Here is a 22,942-nt window from a genome sequence, read left to right as displayed (position 1 = left end):
AAGACAAGATGAGCGCAATGATTATGATCACTTATCTTACCTCCTTGAGAGAATTTCCCAGCCATGTTGAGGGAGGGGAACCCAAGTGGAACCAAGCAAACTACCTGTTTTGAGAAAACAGAACTGACATTTTAGGAAGACCAAGAAGATAGAGTATGTAGGACAGAGTGCCAGAGAGGAGGGAGCTGCATAGAAAAAGAACTCCAGAAATATGAAGAGTGTCCCCCTTGAGTACTGATCAGCCTAAACATGCACAGAAACTATTTGAGGCCAAATTAAAAACCACCCAAGATAATTAGGGGGGATAGTGCCCAATGCTCACATGGAGTGCGGAGTAGTGCCTGTTCCCTCCACGCAGACTGAAGAACATCATGATTCATAGGATGTTGGGTAGAGTACTCAGAAAGGTCTTACTTCAATAGTAAGAAATAATTAGACTTAGAATGTGCACTGGTTTTATCTCACCTAACAAATCTTAAAAACCAAGACCCACTCTTTCCAAGTAACTTAACTGCCTCCTGGAACAAAGTTAAAGAATATTTATAGGAATATAAAAAATCCATCATCCAACAAAGTAAAATTTATAATGTCTGGCATCTGATTAGAAATAAGCTGGCATGCAAAGGAAGAGGAAAATATGACCCATAATAAGAATAATCAATCAGTCAGAACTGACTCAGATATTAGAATTAGTAGACAAGGAAATTAAAACAATTATAACTGTGCTCTAGGGAGTCCAATAGTCTAGGAAAGAGATAGATGATGTTAAAAAAATAGTCCACTCAAATTAATCTCTACAGATGTGAACTACAATAGTGTCTGTCCCTATCTGAGATAAAAAATATACTGGGGGGGGGGAGTTGATAGCAGATTAAACATTGCAGAACAAAAGATTAGTGACCTTGAAGACATAGCAATAGACAATATCCAAAATGATGAAAATAATCTTACTGACCAGAGTATCAATGAGCTGTAGAACAATTTTAAGTGGCCTCATATCTGTGCAATAGGCATCCCCAAAGGAGGTGAGGAGGAAGGGATAAAAACAACAACAACAACAAAAACCCCAAAACAAAACTTGAATAAACAATGGGCCAATTTTTTTTTTATTTTTAAAAGATTTTATTTATTGATTTTAGAGAGAGGAGAAAGAGGGGGGGGGTGATAAGAGCAGGAAGCATCAGGTCATAGCTTTTCACATGTGCCTTGACCAGGCAAGCCTGGGGTTTTGAACCAGCGACCTCGCGTTCCAGGTCAATGCTCTATCCAGTGCACCACCACCTGGTCAGGAATAGCCTTCATTATACTAGTATCTTCTTGAATTCTTTCTGATGAAAAATCTACTGTCGCCTGACCAGGCGGTGGCACAGTGGATAGAGCGTGAGACTGGGACGCGGAGGACATGGTTCAAAACCCCAAGGTCACCAGCTTGAGCACAGGCTCATCCAGCTTGAGCGTGGGGTTGCTGGCTTGAGCATGGGATCATAAACATGACCCCATGATCGCTGGCTTGAGCCCAAGGTTGCTGGCTTGAGCAAGGGGTCACTCACTCTGCTGTAGCCCCCCCCGCCCCCCTCCAGCAAGGCACATATGAGAAAGCAATCAATGAACAACTAAGGAGCTGCAAAGAAGAATTGATGCTTCTCATCTCTCTTCCTTCGTGTCTGTCCCTATCTGTCCTTCTCTCTGACTCTCTCTTTGTCTCTGTCAAAAAAAAAAAAAAAAGCTAAATAAAGAAACATTCAGACATACAAAAGAAAGAATTCATCACCATCTGACCCACACTGTAAAAAATGTTAAAGAAAAATCCCAAATGAAATGTCATATGGAAATATGGATCTACACAAAGGAAACAAAAAGCAACCATCTAGTTCCCCCCTCCCACTCCTGGCTACTAGGGTGCTACTGAATGAGAACAAGGAGAACAGTGTCTAGAATAAGGGGCATGTCTGGGGCAAACTTCAGTCCAATAGTCCTGGTTAATGGAAAACTGTGGCAACCCCAAAATAAGGCAACCGAGGACTAAGATCCCACAAGATTGAAGCTTTGGGTTTCCCCCCAGCAGATAAAGAACCCTGTCCAGAAAGGTGCCAGCAGAAGTTAAGGAGAACAAGGAAAGGAAGGTAAATAAGGCAACTAGGATTGCTTTGGCCCGAGAGCCAGCTGTAGAGGTGAGGACTGTACCAGGCATATTTCATGAACTGTAATTGTTTTCTTTTTCTCCTTCTTTTACCTGTTACCTTATCTGAGGAACACCAGTGATTTCAGCCGAGTGTATGGCCAGTTAACATCATCCCACAATAGTACACTAGTTGGAGAAACTGTATGGGTTCCTTGTGTTGGGAAAACAAGATTTCCCCCTGAACAGGAGTCTACAGTGAGTAATGAGGGGCCATAGGGGTAGGCTGTGCCATTTCCCTATTGTTTGCTCCTCTGGGTCCTCCCACTTTGTCACCTTCTCCTCTCTTCCCTCTGCCCCAGGAGGCTAACCTGTGTGGGTCACATCCTGTGCCTTCTGCTTCCTGGTGGAGCCCCACGGGAGATTGGAGAAAGAGAAGAGTAAGGTCGGGTTCTTTCTTTCCTCCCTGCGGACTGGCTGTGCCCCTCAACCAATGATCACATCTTCTCTCACCGTGGCCTTGAAGTAATTCCCTCCCTACGATGTCAGTAGCTATTTCCCCTCCCTCATCCCTTCAAGCTTCATGGTGGCAATGCTTGGTGGCTACTAAACTCGGGTTGCTGCACTATCCTGTGTTTCCTTGACACCCATGTCGTTTTTGTAAATAAATCTTTCTCAAATTATCTTATCTTGAATGTGCCATCTGTTTCCTGTTGGGAGAATGACTGATGCAGTGGGTGTTATACCAAAGTTACTCTGTTAACAGTTTCATATTTGAACTTCAACTTGTGGTGTCTTGGCCTTTCATCCCCTTTAATAGGAGCTGTTGCATCCCCGAGGATTCTGCCCCACAGCAGGCATAAAGGTGATGTAGAATAAGATCATGTAACTGCCTAGCACAGTGCCTGGTGCAGACAGACTGCGTAAATGCTGAAAGCATCCTACCACCGCCCGTTCCCTACCCCCCTCCTTGGTGTGCAGGCTCTGCTTTGCAGACAGGTGACTGGGGTTTGGCACCTTTTGTGTTCCTGTCATATATGTGAATGATTTGAGTAGAAAAGAGTCAAATTAGAGCAATTCTTGCTGTAAATGACTATTTTATTGAAGGCCTGCTCAATTCTTAAATTTTAATACACTTGCAAAAAGGCAAGAAGGAAAATATTGAATGTAATAATACCTTTGGAAACAAGCAAACAAAACTGGACTCTAGGCAGAGCAGACTTAGTCATAGCCAGCAGGAGCTATGACGCTTAAGCCCCAGGGACCTTCACCAATCAATGGCCCTGCACCTAATTTTGTATTCATAACTTGATTATTTTTCTTAAGAGGACCCCCAAATTGTTTAAGTTCTAGACCTCACAGAACACAGTGATGCAGCTTGCTGGAAAGTAATTACATTTGGTCACCTCTCTGGGACACAGTGAAATTCAGCTGGGGGCACATCAGAGGCCGCTGTGTCTGCCACTCATAGTACCAGAAGTCACGCACATTCTGAGTGAATACAAACCAGGGGCCTCAGGTCGGTGTGTGCTGTGCTCTGTGGGAGTGGTGAGGCTATAGCCTTTGCCACAGGACACCTCTCTGTCTCTCTGCTTCTCCCACGATCAAGTCACATGAACGTGTAAGATTGTAGACACAAACTCTCCCTCTGCTTCTACAGGGGCAGAATGCAGACCACAGGCACACACCTTCCAGAGCATGGGCAGGTATTTGACTTCCAAGTGAGAACAAGTGTATCACAACATTACCCACAACTTCTAACCTCTGCTACTTCACTTTTATGACATAAAAGTTGTGCTTGGCTACACAATCCTTGGGCTACACAATTCAACTCTTTAAAAAAAATTTTTTTTAGAGATAGATACAGAGAAAGAAGAACAGACAAGAAGGGAGAGAGATGAAAAGCATCAACTCATAGTTGCATCACTTTTAGTTGTTCATTGATTGCTTCTCATACATTCCTTGACGGGGGGGAGGGGGCTCCAGCTGAACCAGTGACCCCTTGCCCAAGCCAGCGACCTTGCTCTCAAGCCAGTGACCTTGGGCTTCAAGCCAGCTACTTTAGGACTCAAACCAGCAACTGTGGTGTCATGTCTATGATATCCCACACTCAAGATGGCAACCTCAGGGTTTCAAACCTGGGACCTTAGTATCCCAGATCAATGTTCACCCACTGCATCACCCTCTGGTCAGGCAGGATTCAACTTTCTGTTAGTCAAAAAGAATGTTATTTAATTGTATCAAAAGCATAACATTTTGTGAACCCTTAGGTCCTGCAATTCCATGTATAGGAATTTATTTTATGAAAAGAATACTACTGTGCTTAAGGATATAACTACAAACGTATTCTCTCCAGCATTGTTTGTTATAGAAAAAAAGGAACAAACTTAAATTTTTATGTTTATTAAGTGTTTAGTGATAGAGAATTGTTAAATAAATTATGATACATTCATGTACAGTTGACCCTTGAACAACACAGGTTTGAACTGAGTGGGTTCAATCATATGCAAATGTTTCTAATAAATATGCAATTGGCCCCTCATATTCCTCTGTTTTGTATCTGCAAATTCAAAGAGTAACTTCTATCCACAGCTGGAAATCTTCAGAGGCAGAGGTCTGGCCAACTATGCATTGTTCTATGCCATTTTATATAAGGGACTTGGGCATCCATAGATTTTGGTGTCTGCAGGGGACCTAGAACCAATCCCCCATAGATACTGAGGGATGACTAAAGTTTGGAGGGACTCAAAAGTTATACCCCAGCCTGACCAGTCGGTGCAGTGGATAGAGCATCAGACTGGGATGCAGAGGACCCAGGTTGGAGACCCCGAGGTCGCCAGCTTGCGCATGGGCTCATTTGATTTGAGTAAAGCTCACCAGCTTGGGCCCAAGGTCACTGGCTCAAGCAAGGGGTTACTCGGTCTGCTGTAGCCCCACAGTCAAGGCCCATATGAGAAAGCAATCAATGAACAACTAAGGTGTCGCAACGAAGAACTAATGATTGATGCTTCTCATCTCTCTCCCTTCCTGTATGTCTGTCCCTATCTGTCCCCCTCTCTCTATCTCTCTTTGTCTCTGTCAAAAGTACAAAAACAAAGTTATACTCCGGTTTTCTACTCATGGGGGCACTCTTCACCACCATGTTGCTGTTCAAGGGTCCACTGTATGCAAAAATGGAATCACTGTGTTGTACACCTAAACCTAATATGATGATTTATGTCAATTATATCTCAATTTTTTTAATGAGAAATGTTACTTGACAAAGGAAAACAATTAGACAGCAATGGAAGACAGAAGTCAGTGGAATTCTAAATTCAAAGTGCTGACAAAAGCTCACCCCAGGGCATTTCAGTTATCCGTGGCTGCAGAACAGACTGTCCAGAGTTTAGTTAGTGCCTTAGAACAACGAGCACCATTTCTTTGCTCATGATTCTGCGATTTGGCAGGGCACAGTGGGGACAGTTTCTCTCTGCTCTATGTGGTGTTTCATCTGGGGTGGCTCAGCTAGGACTTGAAGACCCAAGGTAGCTTCATGTGTGTGGTTCCTCAGCTGAAGGCACTGGAGTAACTGATAGCTGGCAAGGCCTCTCTCTCTCCCTGTCGTCTTTCATCTTCCAGCCCCGCCCCCATTGGGGCAATTGGACTTAGGTTCACAGTGGCTGGATTCCAAGAAGGTGAAAGTAGAATCTTCCGAGCCTCTTAAGATCTAAGCCAGTTTACCTGCTTTAGCCTAAGGTCACTGGCTCGAGCAAGGGGTCACTCAGTCTGCTGTAGCCCCACGGTCAAGGCACATACGAAAAAGCAATCAATGAACAACTAAGGTACCACGAAGAATTGATGTTTCTCATCTCTCTCCCTTCTTGTCTGTCCCTCTCTCTGACTCTGTCACAAAAAAAAAAAAAAAAGATCTAAGCCAGGATATGGCACTGTGTCACTTCCACATTCTGTTGGTCAAAGTAAGTCACAGAGCCAGCCCACATTTAAGAGGAGGGGAAATAAACTCCACCTCTCAAAGAAAAGAGTGAGTTTGACCAGTGGTGGCGCAGTGGATTCTTAGAGCATCAACCTGGGATGCTAAGGACCCAGGTTCAAAACCCCAAGGTTGCTGGTTTGAGTGTAAGCTCCCCAGCTTGAGCGTGGGAACCACTGGCTTGAGCATGGGATAATAGACATGATCCCATGGTCGCTAGCTTGAAGCCCCAGTTGCTGGCTTGAGCCCAAGGTCACTGGCTTGAGCAAGGGGTTACTGGCTTGTCTGTAGCCCCCAGTCAAGGCATGTATGAGAAGCAATCAATGAACAACTAATGTGCCACAACTATGAGTTTATGCTTCTCACCTGTCTCCCTTTCTGTCTCTCTCTCACCAAAATAAAAAAAAGAAAAAGAAGATTGACATGCATTATGGAGATGGACAAAACTGTTGGTGGCCATCTTTGTTAACAATCCACCACAAAAAGTGAAAGTGAAATATAGAAGCTTTTAGACAAAAACTAATAGTGTTTACCATAGCATTGGTGTTGGAGATGCCAACACATGTATTTGGAGAGAAAAGAAACAAGTCAGAAAGAGTGAGATATAAAAGGCAATTAAACACAACCTGATAAACATGTGGGCAGACAGATGTGAGCACCTGCTGTGGAAACTACAACAGCGGTGATGATGAGAATCAGAGGCAGGAAAATAAGACAAACCTGAAATGTGGGTTGACAACCTAGAAGAGGGGAGGGGGGAAGACACTATGTTAGTGAGAAAAACCACTTTAGAGGACAAACACTATATAATTCCACATATATGAAAAAACATACTTCATAGGGACAGAAAGTAGAATGGTAGTTGCCAGAGCTGTGGGGAGGGAGGAGAAGGGAGTCACTGATTAATGGACAGAGTTTCAGTTTGGGAAGATGAAATTGTTTAGGAGATAACTAGTAATGATGGTTATACAACAATGTGAATATAGTTAATATCTTTGAACCACACACTTAAAAATGGTGAAAACGGTAAATTTATGTTATGTATATTCATGACAGTAAAAAAAAATGACACGCAAAGCAGTACTATACATAATTTGTAAATATGTACAGTAAAAGTATGAAGACATGCATGGGAATAATAAACTGCATTTTCAGTGATAGGCATACTTATGTTTCTTATCATTACACTCTAAACTTTTTGATATGTTTTGAGTTTTTCAAAATCTGAAGGAATGAGCTATGTTGTATGCCTGGTGAGGAGAGGCCATGCTGTAGGCCTGTCTGTATTACACAGATCAATGGGGCTTGACTCTAAGCACAAGATCCTTCCCCTTCATGTCACTTGAGCAGCTGTCACTTATTTGCCAAGTCTGGAGCAGAGCCTGGAAGTTGCAGCTTCAGAAGAGCCTTCCAAGCACACCCTCTCCAGGCTGACCAAACCATATCCTTCTTGCAAGAACCCACGGTAGTGGAGGGGCAGAGAAACTGCTTGAAGAATCCTAGCCACCAACAAAGCCATAGGTGCTAAAGGCTGCCCTCTATGGGAAATGTGGAGCATTACTTTCTTGTGGGCACTCACACCGTGCAGGCCTCCGTGTGAGAGGGACTTGCAGGGAGCATTTGCTCCATCAGGTCCTGGGTTTAATGTTGATTTCCACACTGACAACGTTGTGAGGAAGGTGATCTGTCCATGCATGGCATCACCTGCCAAAGGCCCCTCCTTCCCAGGGCAGAATGTTGAGAATTGCCCTCCCCACCCCCCAGTCTGAGACACTCATGTTTGCTACAGTGAGGTCCCCATGTTTCCGACAAGGGTTTTAACGCCCTGTGCTGAGCTGAACACCTTTGGATGGGCTTGTCTTGAGCGGTCCTCATGAATGGTCCTTCTTGCCCATCTTCACTCTTGTGCAAATGGCTGAGCCAAGCAAGAGGCTCTTCAGGACTCCATCCAGACTGTGGCATGACACTGCAGGACAATCTTATTCTGTTGCCTTCAGGCTGGCTTTTGCTTGCCTGACCTTCAGTTATCATGGAAGTAATGCTCAGGCGGCCACTGGCTACCCCACCTCAGGCTGCAGATTTGTCTCATACGAGGTTCAGAGAACGGGGTGTCAAATAAGCAGCCCTGACAAAGAGGTGCTCCCAGGTAGGCCTGATGCTACCTTACATATGCCTTCTGTTGATCCCTTGGGAACATTTGTCAGCTCTGTGATACAGGGTCTGCACAGTGGCGTGGAAGAAGCCGTGCTCTCCTGACCCATCTGGAATGCAGTTAACTGGGCCCCCTCCACCCATTAACAAAAATTGGTTGACTATCTGCATACCTAAAACGTATCATCTCATTCTTACAACAACCCTCTAGAAGGGATATTATCATCTCTACTTCTCGAATGAGGAAACTGAGGCTCAAAGAGTTCACATGACCTGCCTGCACTCATGGAGATCAAACGAGGCCGTGTCCAAAACCCCAGTCACAGGCAGCCTTGGCCTCTGTGGTCAAAGGCAGGTGGTCCACGTGAGCGGAGTGAGACGTCTGGGCCCACAGCACCGTGGCTCGGCACAGGGGCCCCGGGGCCCCCAGTTCCTGCATTTGCATGCAGCACCGACTGAGGAAAGTGAGTGGGAGGCAAGAGGCTGGAGCAGGAGCTTCACAGCAGTGAAGGGCTGTCATGTTAACGACCAGCTTGTCCCTCACCTGCCCTTTTGTCTAACTACTCACCACAACAGAAACTTCATGTCTGCAGGTGTGCAGCTATTCTGAGAGAGAGAGCAACACACTGCTTCGGGTTAGAGTTCCACAGATTAGTCAGAGCCCAGCCTGCCCACCTGCTCTGCAAACGGGCGTCCATCACACGGGTGCTGGCTCTTCAGGCTGTGACCACCACCGTTGTCCCTACAGCAGTCAGAGGCCCTGGAGCCCCTCCAATCCAAGCAGGCTAGTGGACTCCTTTTTTGTTGTTGCTTTTTGGATTTGAAGTGATTTTTATTATGAACTGTAACACAACACAGGACAGTGTAGCAAGTTTAACGATCATTGTCGAGCCTGTAGTCAGGTCGTGAACTAGAACCTCACCGGCACCCCAGAAGCTGGGATGTTTCTTTCCAGCCAGTGGTCACGTGCCATGCTGGCCTCGCTGTCTAAGGAGAGCTCGGAAACCACTGCACCACCCCTGAGGAGAAGTCCGGGCTCTGGAGTTGGTTTCCATGTGGCAAGGCTGTGAGGAAAGTGGTTAGTGCACCTGTTTAGTGTCCCCAATTATGTGGATATATGGCAATAAATGATGATTGATAGATAGGAAGGTAGGTAGGCAGATAGAGATATAGATAGATACATAGATAGACAGACAGACAGATAGTCTTCCTCTTACACCTAGAGCTGGGTTGAGGTTAGGCCAGGCAGGCAGGAGCACCACAATACTATTGAGACAATGGAACGTTGCTGGGCATGTAATGGGAATAAAGAAAAATGTACTGGCTAGAAGGCCTCAGAAGAAGGACCTGTTAGGGAACTTCAGTCAAAAGTGACAGAAATCTGAAAAACAATAGCTCAGGGGTTTGTTTTCTCATAGAGTGAGAGCCCAGAGCTGTTGTGGCTCAAAGGCGCATGAAGGACAGTCTCCCTCCATCCTCCACTATCTTAAGCATGTGATCTTTAGCCTCAAGTTTGTCGCCTCACGGTTGCAAGGTGGCCTCTGCAGCTCCAAGCACTTCACTTGTGCTCAAGGCAGGAAGGAGTGAGGAAAGTAAAGGGCGGGGGACAAAGTGCAAAGCCAGCTGAGTCTTTCCCTTTTTTTCATCGTTGTTCAGTTTTTATTTTGTAATCATAAACAACTCTGCAATCCAGCTAGACTTGGAAGGAGTAAGAAAAATATGGAAGCCAACAGACTGTGGTGAGAGCACGGAGATTAGAGAACATTCCAGGCAGACGGGGATGAAGAGGTGCTCCCCTGAGCTACAGAAGGAATGGCCTGGAGATTAAGATAAAGCACAAGTGAAATTTATTCAAGCTGTCCTCAGTCAGCAGTGCTGACCTTCTTGCTGGTCGTGCCGTCCCTGGACCCAAAGCTCTCCGTGGCTGTTACAATATCCCTGCCGTCCTTCACCTGGCCGAAGACCACATGCTTGCCATCAACCACTCGGTCTTGGCAGTGCAGAGAAAAACCTGGGAGCCGTGGGTGTTCGGTCCAGCATTTGCCATGGACAAGATACCAGGACCTGTAAGCTTCAGGATGAAATTCTCATCATCAAATTTCTCCTCATAAGTGGACTTGCCGCCTGTACCATAAAGGTCTGTGAAGTCACCACCCTGGCACATAAATCCCGGAATAATTCTGCAAAAGCAGGAACCTTTATAACCAAATCCTTGCTCCCCAGTGCTCAGAGCACAACAGTTTTCTGCTGTCTTGGAACTTCGTCTGCAAACAGCTTGAACGAGATGTGGCCCGCAATGTCATCAAAGAACACAGTGGGGTTCACCATGGCTGGGCGTGGGGAACTCCGGGGAGGGGCAGGTCCGAGTCCTTTCCCTTGTAAGGAGCTTTTCCAGGAGCATGTTCTAAGGATTTTCACTTACGTCTCATTTGTCAAAAATGGGTCTCCAGCCACCTCTTACCACAGGGGAGCCTGGGAAATAAACATTGTTAAAATGCTGGACACAATGCTACACTGAGAAGAAAATCAGTAATTCTTCCTCAAGGAAATACTTTGGGGTAGAGCAATGAGAACCACACCATTACCTGCTACCTCCAAGGATGGTAGAGCTAAGAAGTTGCAAGCTTTTTGCTAAGTGAGGGCATATTTTGGGGCCCAGAGCTGAATTACTGAAACTGAGAAAAGACTAAGCTCTCTCTTGGGGTCCCCCTCTCAGTCCTTCCCTACCACAGCCTGCAGCTTTATGCAAAATTAAAGCTGAGTAAATATTTCAAAGTGTCGTTTTTCCCCCCCACTGATAACGCATCTGCTTATACACGTTAAGAAAGTCTAGGCAGGCCCTGGTCGGTTGGCTCAGCGGTAGAGCGTCGGCCTAGCGTGTGGAGGACCCGGGTTCGATTTCCGGCCAGGGCACACAGGAGAAGCGCCCATTTGCTTCTCCACCCCTCCGCCGCGCTTTCCTCTCTGTCTCTCTCTTCCCCTCCTGCAGCCAAGGCTCCATTGGAGCAAAGATGGCCCGGGCGCTGGGGATGGCTCTGTGGCCTCTGCCTCAGGCGCTAGAGTGGCTCTGGTCGCAACACGGCGACCCCCAGGATGGGTAGAGCATCGCCCCCTGGTGGGCAGAGCGTCGCCCCATGGTGGGCGTGCTGGGTGGATCCCGGTTGGGCGCATGCGGGAGTCTGTCTGACTGTCTCTCCCTGTTTCCAGCTTCAGAAAAATGAAAAAAAAAAAAGAAAGTCTAGGCAGACAAGCTAAGTACAATAGCTAAGTGCTGACACTCGGGAGAAGACATCCAAGAAGGTTGGGGAACTGACCCTCCTGGGGGGGGGGGGCAACTGGGCTACATCCTTGTGGGCTGAGGCCTGACCCAGATCCAGAGAGAAATAAATGAACACTATGTTTATCAATCATCCATGATCATTCTATAGATGTCTTCCAAGTGTGACTGTGGTTCTTTCACTTTTGGATTTGTAAAAGATTTCTACATGATAAGGATCTCACTATGTATGGAGTATTGCAATGCAAAGGGCACCAGACAATTGAGAGTCAGCCTCCCAGGAGGCTGCAGCTTCATGCACAGGTGGGGCCCCAGCACTTGGGGCCAGGTCTCCGCCTCAGCACTCCACACGCGCACAGAAACTGCTCCCAGATCTACAGTCAGAAGTGGGGCACTGTGACACTTCAAAATTGGGATATTTCAGGTAAAAATATGTGTGTACACTTTACTTTGAAAAATTGAAAGATCTACCAACTAAGGAACCCACGTTACCTTACATCAACTGCTCTCTGTCACAGAGATCATCTTTACACGGGAATGTGCTTCCACTTCACCCAGGGCCCCACCATGGGCACTCCTGGCACCCAGCTCTTTCTAAATGTCTTTCAGGGAGTTTTACAAATATTGCTTATCTCATTGATTATGGGGCCTGCGCAGGAGAAAGGGTGTGACTTGAAAGGTCACCAGAGAGCGTCTGAATTTTCCTGGTACTGGACTGTGGCACTGGAACTCTTGGCCTACCAAAGAGATGCCTAGTTCGGGTGTGGTGGGAGCCCCTGACCTGGCGCCCGTTCCCACAGGGAGAGGAAGTCACAGTGGTTGAGGTGAGAACAAGAGGTTGGGCAGCCAGGGTGGGCAGAGGCAACCACAGACAACAGCAGCAGGCTGGTGCCTGGCCCAGATATATCTTCTAAAGCCTTTCTGCAAAAACTGCTGCCCTGTGCAGAAATGCAAAAACGTGCAACCTCTCAGAGCAAGCGCTCTGAGTCCCCACTCTGTGTGCAGGCTGTCCTCGTGACTGAGCCTCAGCCAGTGCATCGTTCAGGCAACACAGGGTTAAGAAAAGGTGTTTTTGATCCACAGGTGGATGTGGTTTAGGCAGAGGAGAGGAGGGGGGGGACTTGAGGCAACCTTTTCTAGCTCTAGGCCCTGGCCAAGCGGCACCCTGGGAGGTGGGGGCAGTGCTGCGGCGCCCAGGTTGGTGGCCAAGTTGAGGAAAAAAAACCCAGAGTGGTCTCTGTCCCCCCATATCAGGACAAAGTTCTCCTGGTCTCCTCCCTGTAGGCCTTAGTCCCCAGTCATAGCAGTGACCTGCCAACTCCCTTTGTCCTTTGGGGTCTCCCCTACCCCAGGGATAGACCAGAGGAGGCCTTGGACACCTGGGAGAGTGAGGATACAACACAAGGCCCAACTCACCACCACCTCACACAGGGTGGGCAGTCACCACTTCAGACTTCATGGAGTCTTGACATGCCAGGACAAACGGCATGGGGGTGGCGAAGGAGTACAGGCCATACCCCGTCAGAGTTCAAGTCAGGACTCCTTCCTAAGGACACAGTCCTCATCCCAAGCCTCGCTGTAGGACAGGTAGCGTTAAGTCATTTGCCCTCGTGCCCCGAGGCCTGGTTACACTTGAACAAGAGTAACTAGACAGGAGATTGAGCAGCTTTCCCCGCGGTCCCTACCTGGGTCCCCCGTAAGGGACATAGTAGCGATTCAGCACATAGCTCTTTCCCCACAAGCTCACAGAGATGTTCTTGTTCTCAGTCCAGAAGGCCAATTCCAAGGCTAGGGTCCCAATGTTGTCCCTGGGGTAGAGCCGGCCCCCACCTCAGCCAAGGCACACCTCCCGTTCCCACCCTGTGAAGTCTCAGGTGTGGGGACCCTGCAGGGCAGCACGGGTGGGGTGCCCACCGTAGGAAGGCAGTGTCATTGGTGTAAGTCACGTAGCGGTCCATCATGAGGGTCAGGAGGGGGGGCTGGCTGCGCTGCAGGTAGTACACGCAGGCCCCGTTAGGAACATGTCCATAGCTGCCAAGAAGGGGGTCCGCTGACATGCCTCTGCCCCTCCCCCACCCGCCCCTAGAGCCAGGCAAATCCAGCTCCAGGCCCGTGGCCCCTGCGTCACCTCCTCTGGGCTGTGGGGTGCTCGGCCTCCTCTTACGTTTGCACCTGGTCCAGGAAGTTCTGCAGCATGCCCTTCACCGTCTGGGCCATCTCAGAGAGGAGCAGACCCTCCATCACCCAGTAGGAGTCCCTGGGGGAGGACACAGCTCAGGCACCCCAATCAGGCACCCCCCACCCGCCCTCTTGCCAGCATCCTCGGGCTCCCTACCACCCCCACTCCTGTAGCTCCTGGCAGCTCACCAGTAGTAGAACTCGAGAAAGCGCCCGCCAGGCACAATGAAGGGGTGTTGTGAGTAGATCAGAGAGAAACGGTCGGGGTGCTGGAAGACCTCTGGCTTCACCTGGAGCCAGGAGAAAAGGCACAGGGAGCCCAGACTGCACACTGCTTTCCCACAGCCTGGAGGCTGGAAGGGGCTGGGGTGGAGGAGGGCCTGCCAGCTGCAAGCTTTGGAGCCAGACAACCCAGGCTTGGGCTCTGCTCTGCTGACGCTGGCCCTGGCAGCTCACTCAAGGACCGGCCACTGGGAGCCCGGGACGCTGCCTCCCACATGCGGGCCTCTGGAGTCCGTCCTGGCTGTGCTCAGTGGTGTAGGAGCCCCGCCACTCAGCCTGGCACCAGCAGGTGCTCACCAAGCAGTGGCCACTACCAGGACCCAGTCCCCCTGGCCCCCCGAATCTCTGTGACCACCACCACCAAGCCAGGCCCAGAGACTCAGGGCCCCCGTCTCTGGCCCAGGACGCTCTCCCAGTGAGGCAGTTGTGGGTGAAGGCGGCCAAGGCAGAGCAAGACAGGACCAGGTGGGGTTTGCTGTGTGTCAGCTCAGGGATTTTCTCTGCTCCTTCTGCACGAGTGAGTGTGGTTTAGTGGGAAAGGGGCTCTGAGGGGGCAGTGGAACGGGGGTGGGTTCCTGTGGGGGCTGGCTGAGGGAGCTGCCCGCAGCAGCAAAGGAGCCTGGAGCACCACTCTGCCTGTGGGGGCCAGGATCCTGGGGCTGGGTGGGAGGACAGGTGCTGTGCAGCCTTGGGCAAATCACTGCCCTCTCTGAACCTCAGACCAAGGAGAGAAAATGCCAACAAGTACTGTTTTGGTCACAGGGCTGGACCACAATCAGCAGGGGCAATGATCATTCCTGAGTAGAGAGAGGTGTGGTCTGAGGGGCTGAGGGAAGAGAGTCCAGCAGGAGAGAGCACCTTTACCAAGTGGTGTTAGAGTAGGATTGGGCAGCATGGAGGAAGCAGGACAGGCTGGGTTTGCCTGGGGGAAGGCTGGGAGGACCTCAGAGAGGAGTTGAAGAGTTAGAAGTAGATGTTTCCCTTTCTCTTTCCTCTCAGAAATTCTTTATAAAATTTAATAACTATAGAGTGCTTCTATAGAGGCTAAAGTTGGAAACCCTGTTACTGCAATAACCACCCCAGAGAATGACTATATGAGCAGGCCAGCAGTAGAGAGAAGGGGTGTGGGGGTACAGCTTCGGTCCCTGCCGCAGCCTTGGCAACAGAGCCGGAATAGGACCCTGGGTAAAGGGCCTCCAGCTTCTCAGCCAGCTCCACACCGACCCTGGTGGAGCAGGGCTGCAGTACCATTGCGCCCACCCTCATCTTCACTCCCCTCCTTTCCTTACCGGGAGGCCTCCTAGGGCCTAGGAAAGGTCACCCTCATCCACACATCCCAACTCCCTTCATCTTTACTCCTAAAACAGCAGCCCTCGGAGCCCTCAGAGCTAGGAAATCCATGCAGCCAGAGCCCCCATGGGCGAGCCCAGGGAACAGGTCAGGGCAGCTCCTGGGAGCCACCAAGGCCATTTGCTCAGGGAGTTCTGGGTCCTGGAGGCCTGAAATGTGGTGGGCTCCAGGTGGGCATGTCCCCTTAGGCCGAGAGCATAACAACAGGAGGAGGCCAAAGTAGTAGACCTCTGGAAGTTCACGTGGCCCAAGGGCCAGGGTCCTGATTGCTCAGCCTAAAGGCAGTGTCACCCAGGGAATGACGCTCAAGCCACAAAGTACAGAAACTTGCGGAACAGCGCTTAGCCGCCATGAAGGCCATTCTGTGGGATGAGGAGAAAGGTGCCTGGTTTGACTATGACCTTGAAAACGGAAAGAAGAACCAAGAGTTTTACCCATCCAACCTCACTCCTCTCTGGGCTGGCTGCTTCTCCAACCCAGCTGTCGTGGACAAGGCTCTGAAATACCTGGAGGTGAGGGGCAGCGGGGCCCACTGGTAACTGGGGCAGGCAGCACCTCTTGCCACCTCCCTGACTCTGAGCAGAGACCTCTGGCAAGTGGCAGCCACTCCGGCCTGTGTCTTCGCCTGAGGGTTCCGCTGCAGCCACCAGGGGGCAGCAGTGAGCCGAGAAGAGAGGCCCAGGAAAGGGACATCTGGCTTTAGGAGGGCCCAGCCTCCTGGCTCACTCCCAGCCCCCACCCACAGTCAGAGTAATGTCTGGAACATTCCAGGACAACCAGATCCTGACCTACCAACATGGAATCCCAACCTCTCTCAGGAACACGGGCCAGCAGTGGGACTTCCTCAATGCCAGGGCCCCCCTACAGGACCTGGTCATCAGAGGTAGGCGGCAGGTTTGGAGCCTATCCCAGGACCTTATCCCTGCGGATGTAGAGGGTTGTCTCCCTGGTGCTGGGGAGGTGTGAACAAAGGCCATGGCTGCCTCGCTCTCACTCCTCTGCCCTCTCAGCCCCTTACTCAACGAACATTTTCGTCACATCACCTGTCAGGGGAATCAGCCCTCTTCTCTCCAGACTCAGCCTGGATTAGAGCAGGTTCACAGTGGTTCCTGGAAGGAGGTGGTAGGGCCTGGGCCTCTATCCCTCCTTGAGACGAGTTAGGCTCAGGCCTCTGGTCCGCCAGGGATGCCGGCTCTGGACATTAAGGGTCTTGTCTTGGGTCTAGGTCTGGCCAAGTCTCCTTCACCAGGACCCAGAAAGTGGCATTCCAGCTGGCACAGAATTGGATCCGAACCAACTTTGACGTCTACTCCAGAAAGTCAGCCATGTACGAGAAGGTGAGCTGGCCTTGAGCCCAGTCTCACCCGTCCTTCTCCCCAGGCACAGGGACAGTGGCAGCACTCAGTGGCTATTCTTGATCACTGCAGGGCTAAGAGCCACAGACTAGAGCAGCTCCCATTGCCCTGGCCAGCACTTCAGCGGTAGAGCATCGGCCAGGCATGTGGAAGTCCTGGGTTTGATTTCTGCCCAGGGCATAAAGAACGCCCATCAACTTCTCCACCCTTCCCCGTCTCCTTTTTCTCTGTCTCTCTCTTCCCCTCCTGCAGCCAAGGATCCATTAGAGCAAAGTTGGCTGGAGAGCTGAGGACGGCTCCATGGCCTCCACCTCAGGCACTAGAATGGATCCATTTGCAAGGTTGCAATGTCCCAGATGGGCAGAGCATCACCCCCTGGTGGGCATGCCGGGTGGATCCTGGTCAAAGCACATGCGGGAGTCTGACTGCCCACCCCCCCCTTTCCACTTCAGAAAAATACAAATAAAGGAAAACTCCAAAGGAGCTCCCGTTTCCTGCTCCTCCTAGAGGGCTGGGTCTGGGGACTGGGGAATGTGCTGACATCAGAGCTTGTCCTCTTGTTCCCAGTATGACATCAACAACGGTGGACAGCCGGGTGGTGGAGGAGAGTATGAAGTTCAGGTGAGTGGGCCAACATCCTACAGGAAATTATGGGGCTCTGTTGTCTCCACAGCTGGCCATGTCCTTCCTCTCTAGGCCTGTTTCCTCCCATTGTACTGGGGGCATAGGGAGGAGGTGACTGGAGTTTCTGTGGGGCTGGGCAGGGCCAGAGCCTCTGGGTAGAGAGCTCCCACATATGCCTACAAGGACTTGGGAACCTTCCCCAGACATCTTGCCCTATTGGCCACTCCTCTTTCCAGGAGGGGTTTGGCTGGACCAATGGAGTGGCCCTGATGCTCCTGGACCGCTATGGTGACAGGCTGAGCTCAGGGGCCCAGACAGCTTTCCTGCTGCCCCACTGCCTCACAGCTGCCCTTCTGCTTAGCCTCCTGCCCCACTGATGGGCCTCACTGCCCATCTGCCTTCAGTTCCTTCTGTGGCTCCAGCTCCAGCCTCATTAAACCTGTGCATGAGTTCCTACCTTCTTTGCCTCTTCATTCTCCGTCCCTGGAGACCCCGTGCCTCCTTGCACCACCCGCCAATCTTTGGTCATAGTGGAGGGGGGCAGGGTTGGAACCTGGAGGTCATAGGTTGGGCCCTGGGTCCCTCCTGGAACATTTAAGAAGGCAGAAATACTACTCTGTGGGAAAGACCTAACCCTCCTACTCCACACAGCCTGGCCTCTCAGAAACATATCCAAATGCTTTATTGTTCTGCGGAGATGCTTACAAATACTGAAAATCACCAGCCTGGACCCAGCAACCACGGCCCAGTGCTGGAAAGGGGCAGGGAGGCTGGCATAGTGTTAAGGCGCAAGGACTGAGGCCAGACTGCTGCTGCCTCACCCCTGCTCTGCATTCCATCACCCTGGGAGGCTGAGCGAGGGCAGCTGGCCTCCCGGGGCCCCGGGCCCGCTGCTCCTCTCCTGCGCAGGCTCACAGGGAGTGGCCCTTCGCCCCTGTCAGACCCTCAGCAGTCTGCAGAGCCCAGAGGAAGGTCCTTCTAGCTTTCTCAATCCCCCACATTGCTCCTGCTGTGGGTCTAGATACCCGGCTTCATCTCGCTGGCTCTCAGCAAGGCACAGTGGAAGAGGAGGGCTGGCCCGGGTGCCAGCTGGCTGAGCAGCAGGGCCTGGAGACACGGGCTGGGGGTGGGGAGGTGGACTATCCCGTCCCCCAAGCATGAGATGCCCAGGGCCTGGGCTGGAGAGATGATGGCAGGCCCACGGCTTAAGCAATGCGCTGAGCCACGGAGCCATGGCAATTAGTATGTAACCATAGCAGTGAAGCAGTTACTATGGTGACCGTGGTGATGGATCTGCAAAAAAGGGATGGGGCTGATATCTCAAGGATAACACCAGGGGACTCTGGCCCTTGAGCAAAGTAATGAAAAATATATACGCAGGGAAACAATGGGGTAAGAGCAGGGTTTGAGAAGGACACTGCCTGAGCTGCTACCCCACTAAGAGGGGGCTCTGCTCAGCCCCCAAGGCCCCTGCACTGCGGGGGGCTGAGGCAAGAGGGGATCTTTGGCAGATTCTGGTACCATAACTGTCCTCTACAGAAAAGACCGCAGGCTAGGGGGCAGGACCCTGAAGGCTTATTGCAAGTTTGGGTTCCCAGGAGACTGCAGGGCCCGCTCCCCACCCTTGATCTCCTGGCCGGGTCTTAGAGGCCCAAGCTCAGAACCGTCCAGAATGAGCTCCTCACACAACATTACAAAGTCTTCCTGTACACTCTACCCTCTGAGGGCCTCTGGAGGGGCCCCAGTGAGGCCTGGGGCCCAGGGTGTGACTCTCCAGGGACAAGTGGAGCAGCAGGTGGTCAGGCATGGGTCCTGGGACAGCCTGAGCATCCAGGAGGCCCAGGACAGTCAGTTCATGAACTGAGTGTAGCCCTCAGCCCCAGTGACAATGACATCCATCCAGATGCGCATGGCCTCTGCAGATGGGGCCACCATGTAGTAGAGCCGGTCATGGGTCTTCACACAGAACGTGAGGGCTGGGTTCGGACTCTGCGGAGGAAAGGAGGGAGTCTGAGGCGGGGCCCCCACCCTGATGCCCATTAGCATTCTCCTAACCTGCCTCCTGTCTGCCCTTTCCCTGCCCTGTTGCCAAGGCGACCTGGAGCTCTGGGCAGAGTCCTAAAATAGGCTGAAACCTAGTCTCTACCAGTCAAGTGGGCCCCAGGCAGAGATGGTCCGCTCCTCACACACAGCAGCCCTGGTCATATTCTGCCAGGTCATGCTCTGCCAGGCGGGGTACTGTTCACTGGCACCCCGGGCACAAAAGAATGTCAGAAGAAATCAGACGCAAAGGGCTGTTCCAGTGAGGACCAGAGTTCTCCTCTCTGCCAAAGAGGAGCAGGTAGAAAACGTTACAGGAGCCCTGGCCAGTTGGCTCAGCGGTAGAGTGTCGGCCTAGCGTGCGGAGGACCCGGGTTCGATTCCCGGCCAGGGCACACAGGAGAAGCGCCCATTTGCTTCTCCACCCCTCCGCCGCGCTTTCCTCTCTGTCTCTCTCTTCCCCTCCCGCAGCCGAGGCTCCATTGGAGCAAAGATGGCCCGGGCGCTGGGGATGGCTCTGTGGCCTCTGCCTCAGGCGCTAGAGTGGCTCTGGTTGCAACATGGCGACGCCCAGGATGGGCAGAGCATCGCCCCCTGGTGGGCAGAGCGTCGCCCCATGGTGGGCGTGCCGGGTGGATCCCGGTCGGGCGCATGCGGGAGTCTGTCTGACTGTCTCTCCCTGTTTCCAGCTTCAGAAAAATGAAAAAAAAAAAAAAAAAAAAAAAAAGAAAACGTTACAGGACCCCAGAGAAGCAGAGGGCAGGGAGGGTGGGCATCTGAGGCCTGGCAGGAGGGAGGGTGACTGCACTGCACTGAGGCAGATGACTGCCTCAAACATGTCCTGTTTATCCATTCTCTCTACCAAATCTAGTTGCAAGCTCCCTATTCCTCTTTCAGCCAGCCCTTCTGTCCCCCCCCCCCCAATGGAGACAGCCCACTGTCATCTTAGGAGGGGGAGGCAAGTAAGCCAAACTCAAGCTCACGGGCCATCCTGCTCTCTGCAACCTACCTCAGTGACCCCTCAGGCCCGGGGAAAGGAGGGAGCAGGGAGAGAAGGGATTAGAGTAAGTGGGCTATGGAGGCGTTAATGGGCTCTAGTTCCAGTTACTGCACATAGGGAGGGTACCTCAGGCACCAGAGTGAAACTGAGAAACCTCTTCTGGGAAGGGGAGAGGAGAGAAGAAGATAAAGGTCACAGGGAGCAGGGGAAGGGTCCGACACTGCAGAGGGCAGGCTGGACGCCTTGGCCCCAGAGCTCTCCCTTCCCCTCGCCGTCCCTCTGCCCCTCACCTTGGCTGTGCTGCGCAGGTGGTCATAGTACACCTCCTTGATGGCCTGGAAATACAGTGTGTCTGTAAAGTCATGGTGCACTTTTGACCGGTCACAGGAAAGCAACAAAAGACGATAGAAATGTGAAATCTGCACCAAATAAAAAGAAAAACTCTCCCAGTTTCATACATATTCAGTGCGGTTCAATGTGGGCTCACACACAGATGTTTTAGGGCTCCTTAGGTAGCTATCCCCTATAGCCTCTACAGACTCGTCACTGACTGATGGCCTACCAGAACGGGGTTTTTCCACCAAACTGCCAGTTTCCTTCAACTGCTTATCCCACCGAGTAATGTTATTCCTATGTGGTGGCGCTTTGTTATAAACGCGCCATATTCACGTTGCACTTTGGTCATGGATCTGAATTTAGCGAGCCACAGAACACACTGAACTTTCCTCTGTACCGTCCCCATCTCGACTGGCATGGCCATGGGCTGCTCCGCTGTATACACGGTGTTATGTCATCATATGCGCATGCGCACATGCTGCCACATCATCCTACAGAAACTGGGAGGGTTTTCCTTTTATTTGGTGCAGATTTCACCAAGATTTCTATCGTCTTTTGTTGCTTTCCTGTGACTGGTCAAAAGTGCACCATGACTTTACTGACACACTGTAGATCACCCCCTTCAGTTTTGTCTCGTGTTTGTCTGCAAAGGAAATGAGGGCTGGGCTCAGAGGCTGTCTGTCAGACTTTGGGTTCCAAAGTGTGTCTGTCACACTTCAGGTCACGCTGTGCGAACATCGGCTTCTCCACCTGGGAGATGGGCTGACTCCCAGGGCTCCAAGCAGAACCTGACACCAGTGCTGAGCCTCACTCAGAATTACAGAGAAGGAAAATTAGAACTCCACTGTGATACCACCTGTCCCCTATCACAATGTCAAAACTATACAAAAAGCATATAGCACACTTCTGTCAAGTTTGTGGAGAAAAACAGTCTAATAAATGGCAGGTGGGAGTATACACTAGTAACTTCATAGGTGACTTGGCCACATCTACCAAAGTTAGAAAGCTGTTTGTCCTCTGTGCCAATGATTATACTTAGGAAAATTTATCTTGCACGTGTGCAAAATAACACCTTCACAAGATGATTCACTGCAGCAGTATTTATAGCCCAAAAGATCAGAAACACCCGAGTATCTGTCCTGTGGAAATAATTATAGTGTACCACATGAGGGGATACTAAACAGCTGTTATATAGAATATCTGATGGAGCCCTGGCTGGATAGCTCAGTTGGTAGAGCATCATCCCAAAGTGCAGAGGTTGCCAGTTCGATCCCTGGTCAGCGTATATACAGGAATAGATCGATGTTCCTGTCTCTCCCTCCCTCTCTCCCTTCTTCTCTCCCTCTCACTAAGATCAATACAATAAACATTTTAAATAGCTGATGTATCGATTTTTAAAAATCTATTAAGTATATCCAGACATAAATATCTAGATATAGATATAGATATATCTGATATAGAAAGATACATTAGCAGGAAAACAAGGAATGCTACCTTTTGTGTAAGAAAAACATACATGTTTGCATTTGTTGATATTCCTTACAGACACACTAGAAAGATACCCAATAGATCAATAAAAGCAGTTACTGATAGTGAATGGGGGCATAATTCTCGAATCAAACCTTTTTATGTGTTGAGTTTGAAACTATATGAATGCATTCACCTATTCAACTCTAATATTAAAAACAGAAGGAAGTATTTAGCATGTGGAGGCAGGGGTGGCAGGAAGGAGGTGGGCAAACTGACAGTGAGGTGACTGTTGTGGGGGGAGGGACGCGGTCCTACCAAAGGAAAGCACAGGGCCTGGGCCATCTCGTCTCGTGGCAAACACTGCCCAGGCACTACAACTGACATTGCGAACAGCAAGCCTGAGACATAAAGGAAAGACATATAGACAATCACTAAACAGATGGTGACAGCTGGCCTGTGCACCTCCCCACACCGTGTTCTTTCAGGCCCAAGTCATCCATCCTGGATGGTTGCTGTAGCCTCCTCATGGCCTCTGTTCAGAGGCAGATTCAGGTTGGTTGAGGCCCTGAGTGCAGAAGAAAATATTGGGCCCCTTTAAAAAAAGAGAGAGACAAAAAAAATAAAAATATATGTTAACCATATTTTTAAATAAATAAAAAATATTATGTACTATAAATGTTAAAATGGCACACATAAAACCAAACTTGGTATCATTAGAAAAAAGTGTAAAGTTGGAGTTTTGTGGGGCCCGTCAGAAGTCACACCCAGGGCGTGTGCCTGTGTGCCCATC

The 22,942-nt window shown here is 50.4% G+C and overlaps 2 protein-coding genes and 1 pseudogene across 2 annotated transcripts; 1 reads left to right on the top strand and 2 right to left on the bottom strand.

Annotated features, from left to right (window-relative positions):
• Positions 1–10,087: 10,087 nt before the first annotated feature.
• Positions 10,088–14,300, bottom strand: LOC136320459 (peptidyl-prolyl cis-trans isomerase A-like; annotated as a pseudogene).
• LOC136336373 (trehalase-like) lies at positions 13,199–14,119 on the bottom strand. The gene is made up of 4 exons (XM_066278018.1): positions 13,885–14,119; positions 13,682–13,774; positions 13,432–13,548; positions 13,199–13,325 (listed from the first exon to the last, which is right to left on the bottom strand). Exons 2-4 carry the CDS (start codon positions 13,756–13,758, stop codon positions 13,199–13,201), a joined length of 321 nt encoding a protein of 106 aa, XP_066134115.1. The 5' UTR covers positions 13,759–13,774; positions 13,885–14,119.
• An 816-nt stretch (positions 14,301–15,116) lies between the features above and the next one.
• On the top strand, positions 15,117–17,755 carry LOC136320460 (trehalase-like). Its single transcript, XM_066253637.1, has 5 exons — positions 15,117–15,839; positions 16,099–16,210; positions 16,553–16,664; positions 17,250–17,303; positions 17,543–17,755. The coding sequence occupies exons 1-5, from the start codon at positions 15,678–15,680 to the stop codon at positions 17,574–17,576; spliced, it is 474 nt and encodes a 157-aa protein (XP_066109734.1). The 5' UTR covers positions 15,117–15,677; the 3' UTR covers positions 17,577–17,755.
• Positions 17,756–22,942: the final 5,187 nt, after the last annotated feature.

Source organism: Saccopteryx bilineata, chromosome 1 (assembly GCF_036850765.1).
Source record: "Saccopteryx bilineata isolate mSacBil1 chromosome 1, mSacBil1_pri_phased_curated, whole genome shotgun sequence".
Taxonomy (NCBI): domain Eukaryota; kingdom Metazoa; phylum Chordata; class Mammalia; order Chiroptera; family Emballonuridae; genus Saccopteryx; species Saccopteryx bilineata.
This window is presented reverse-complemented; position numbering and strand designations above follow the sequence as displayed.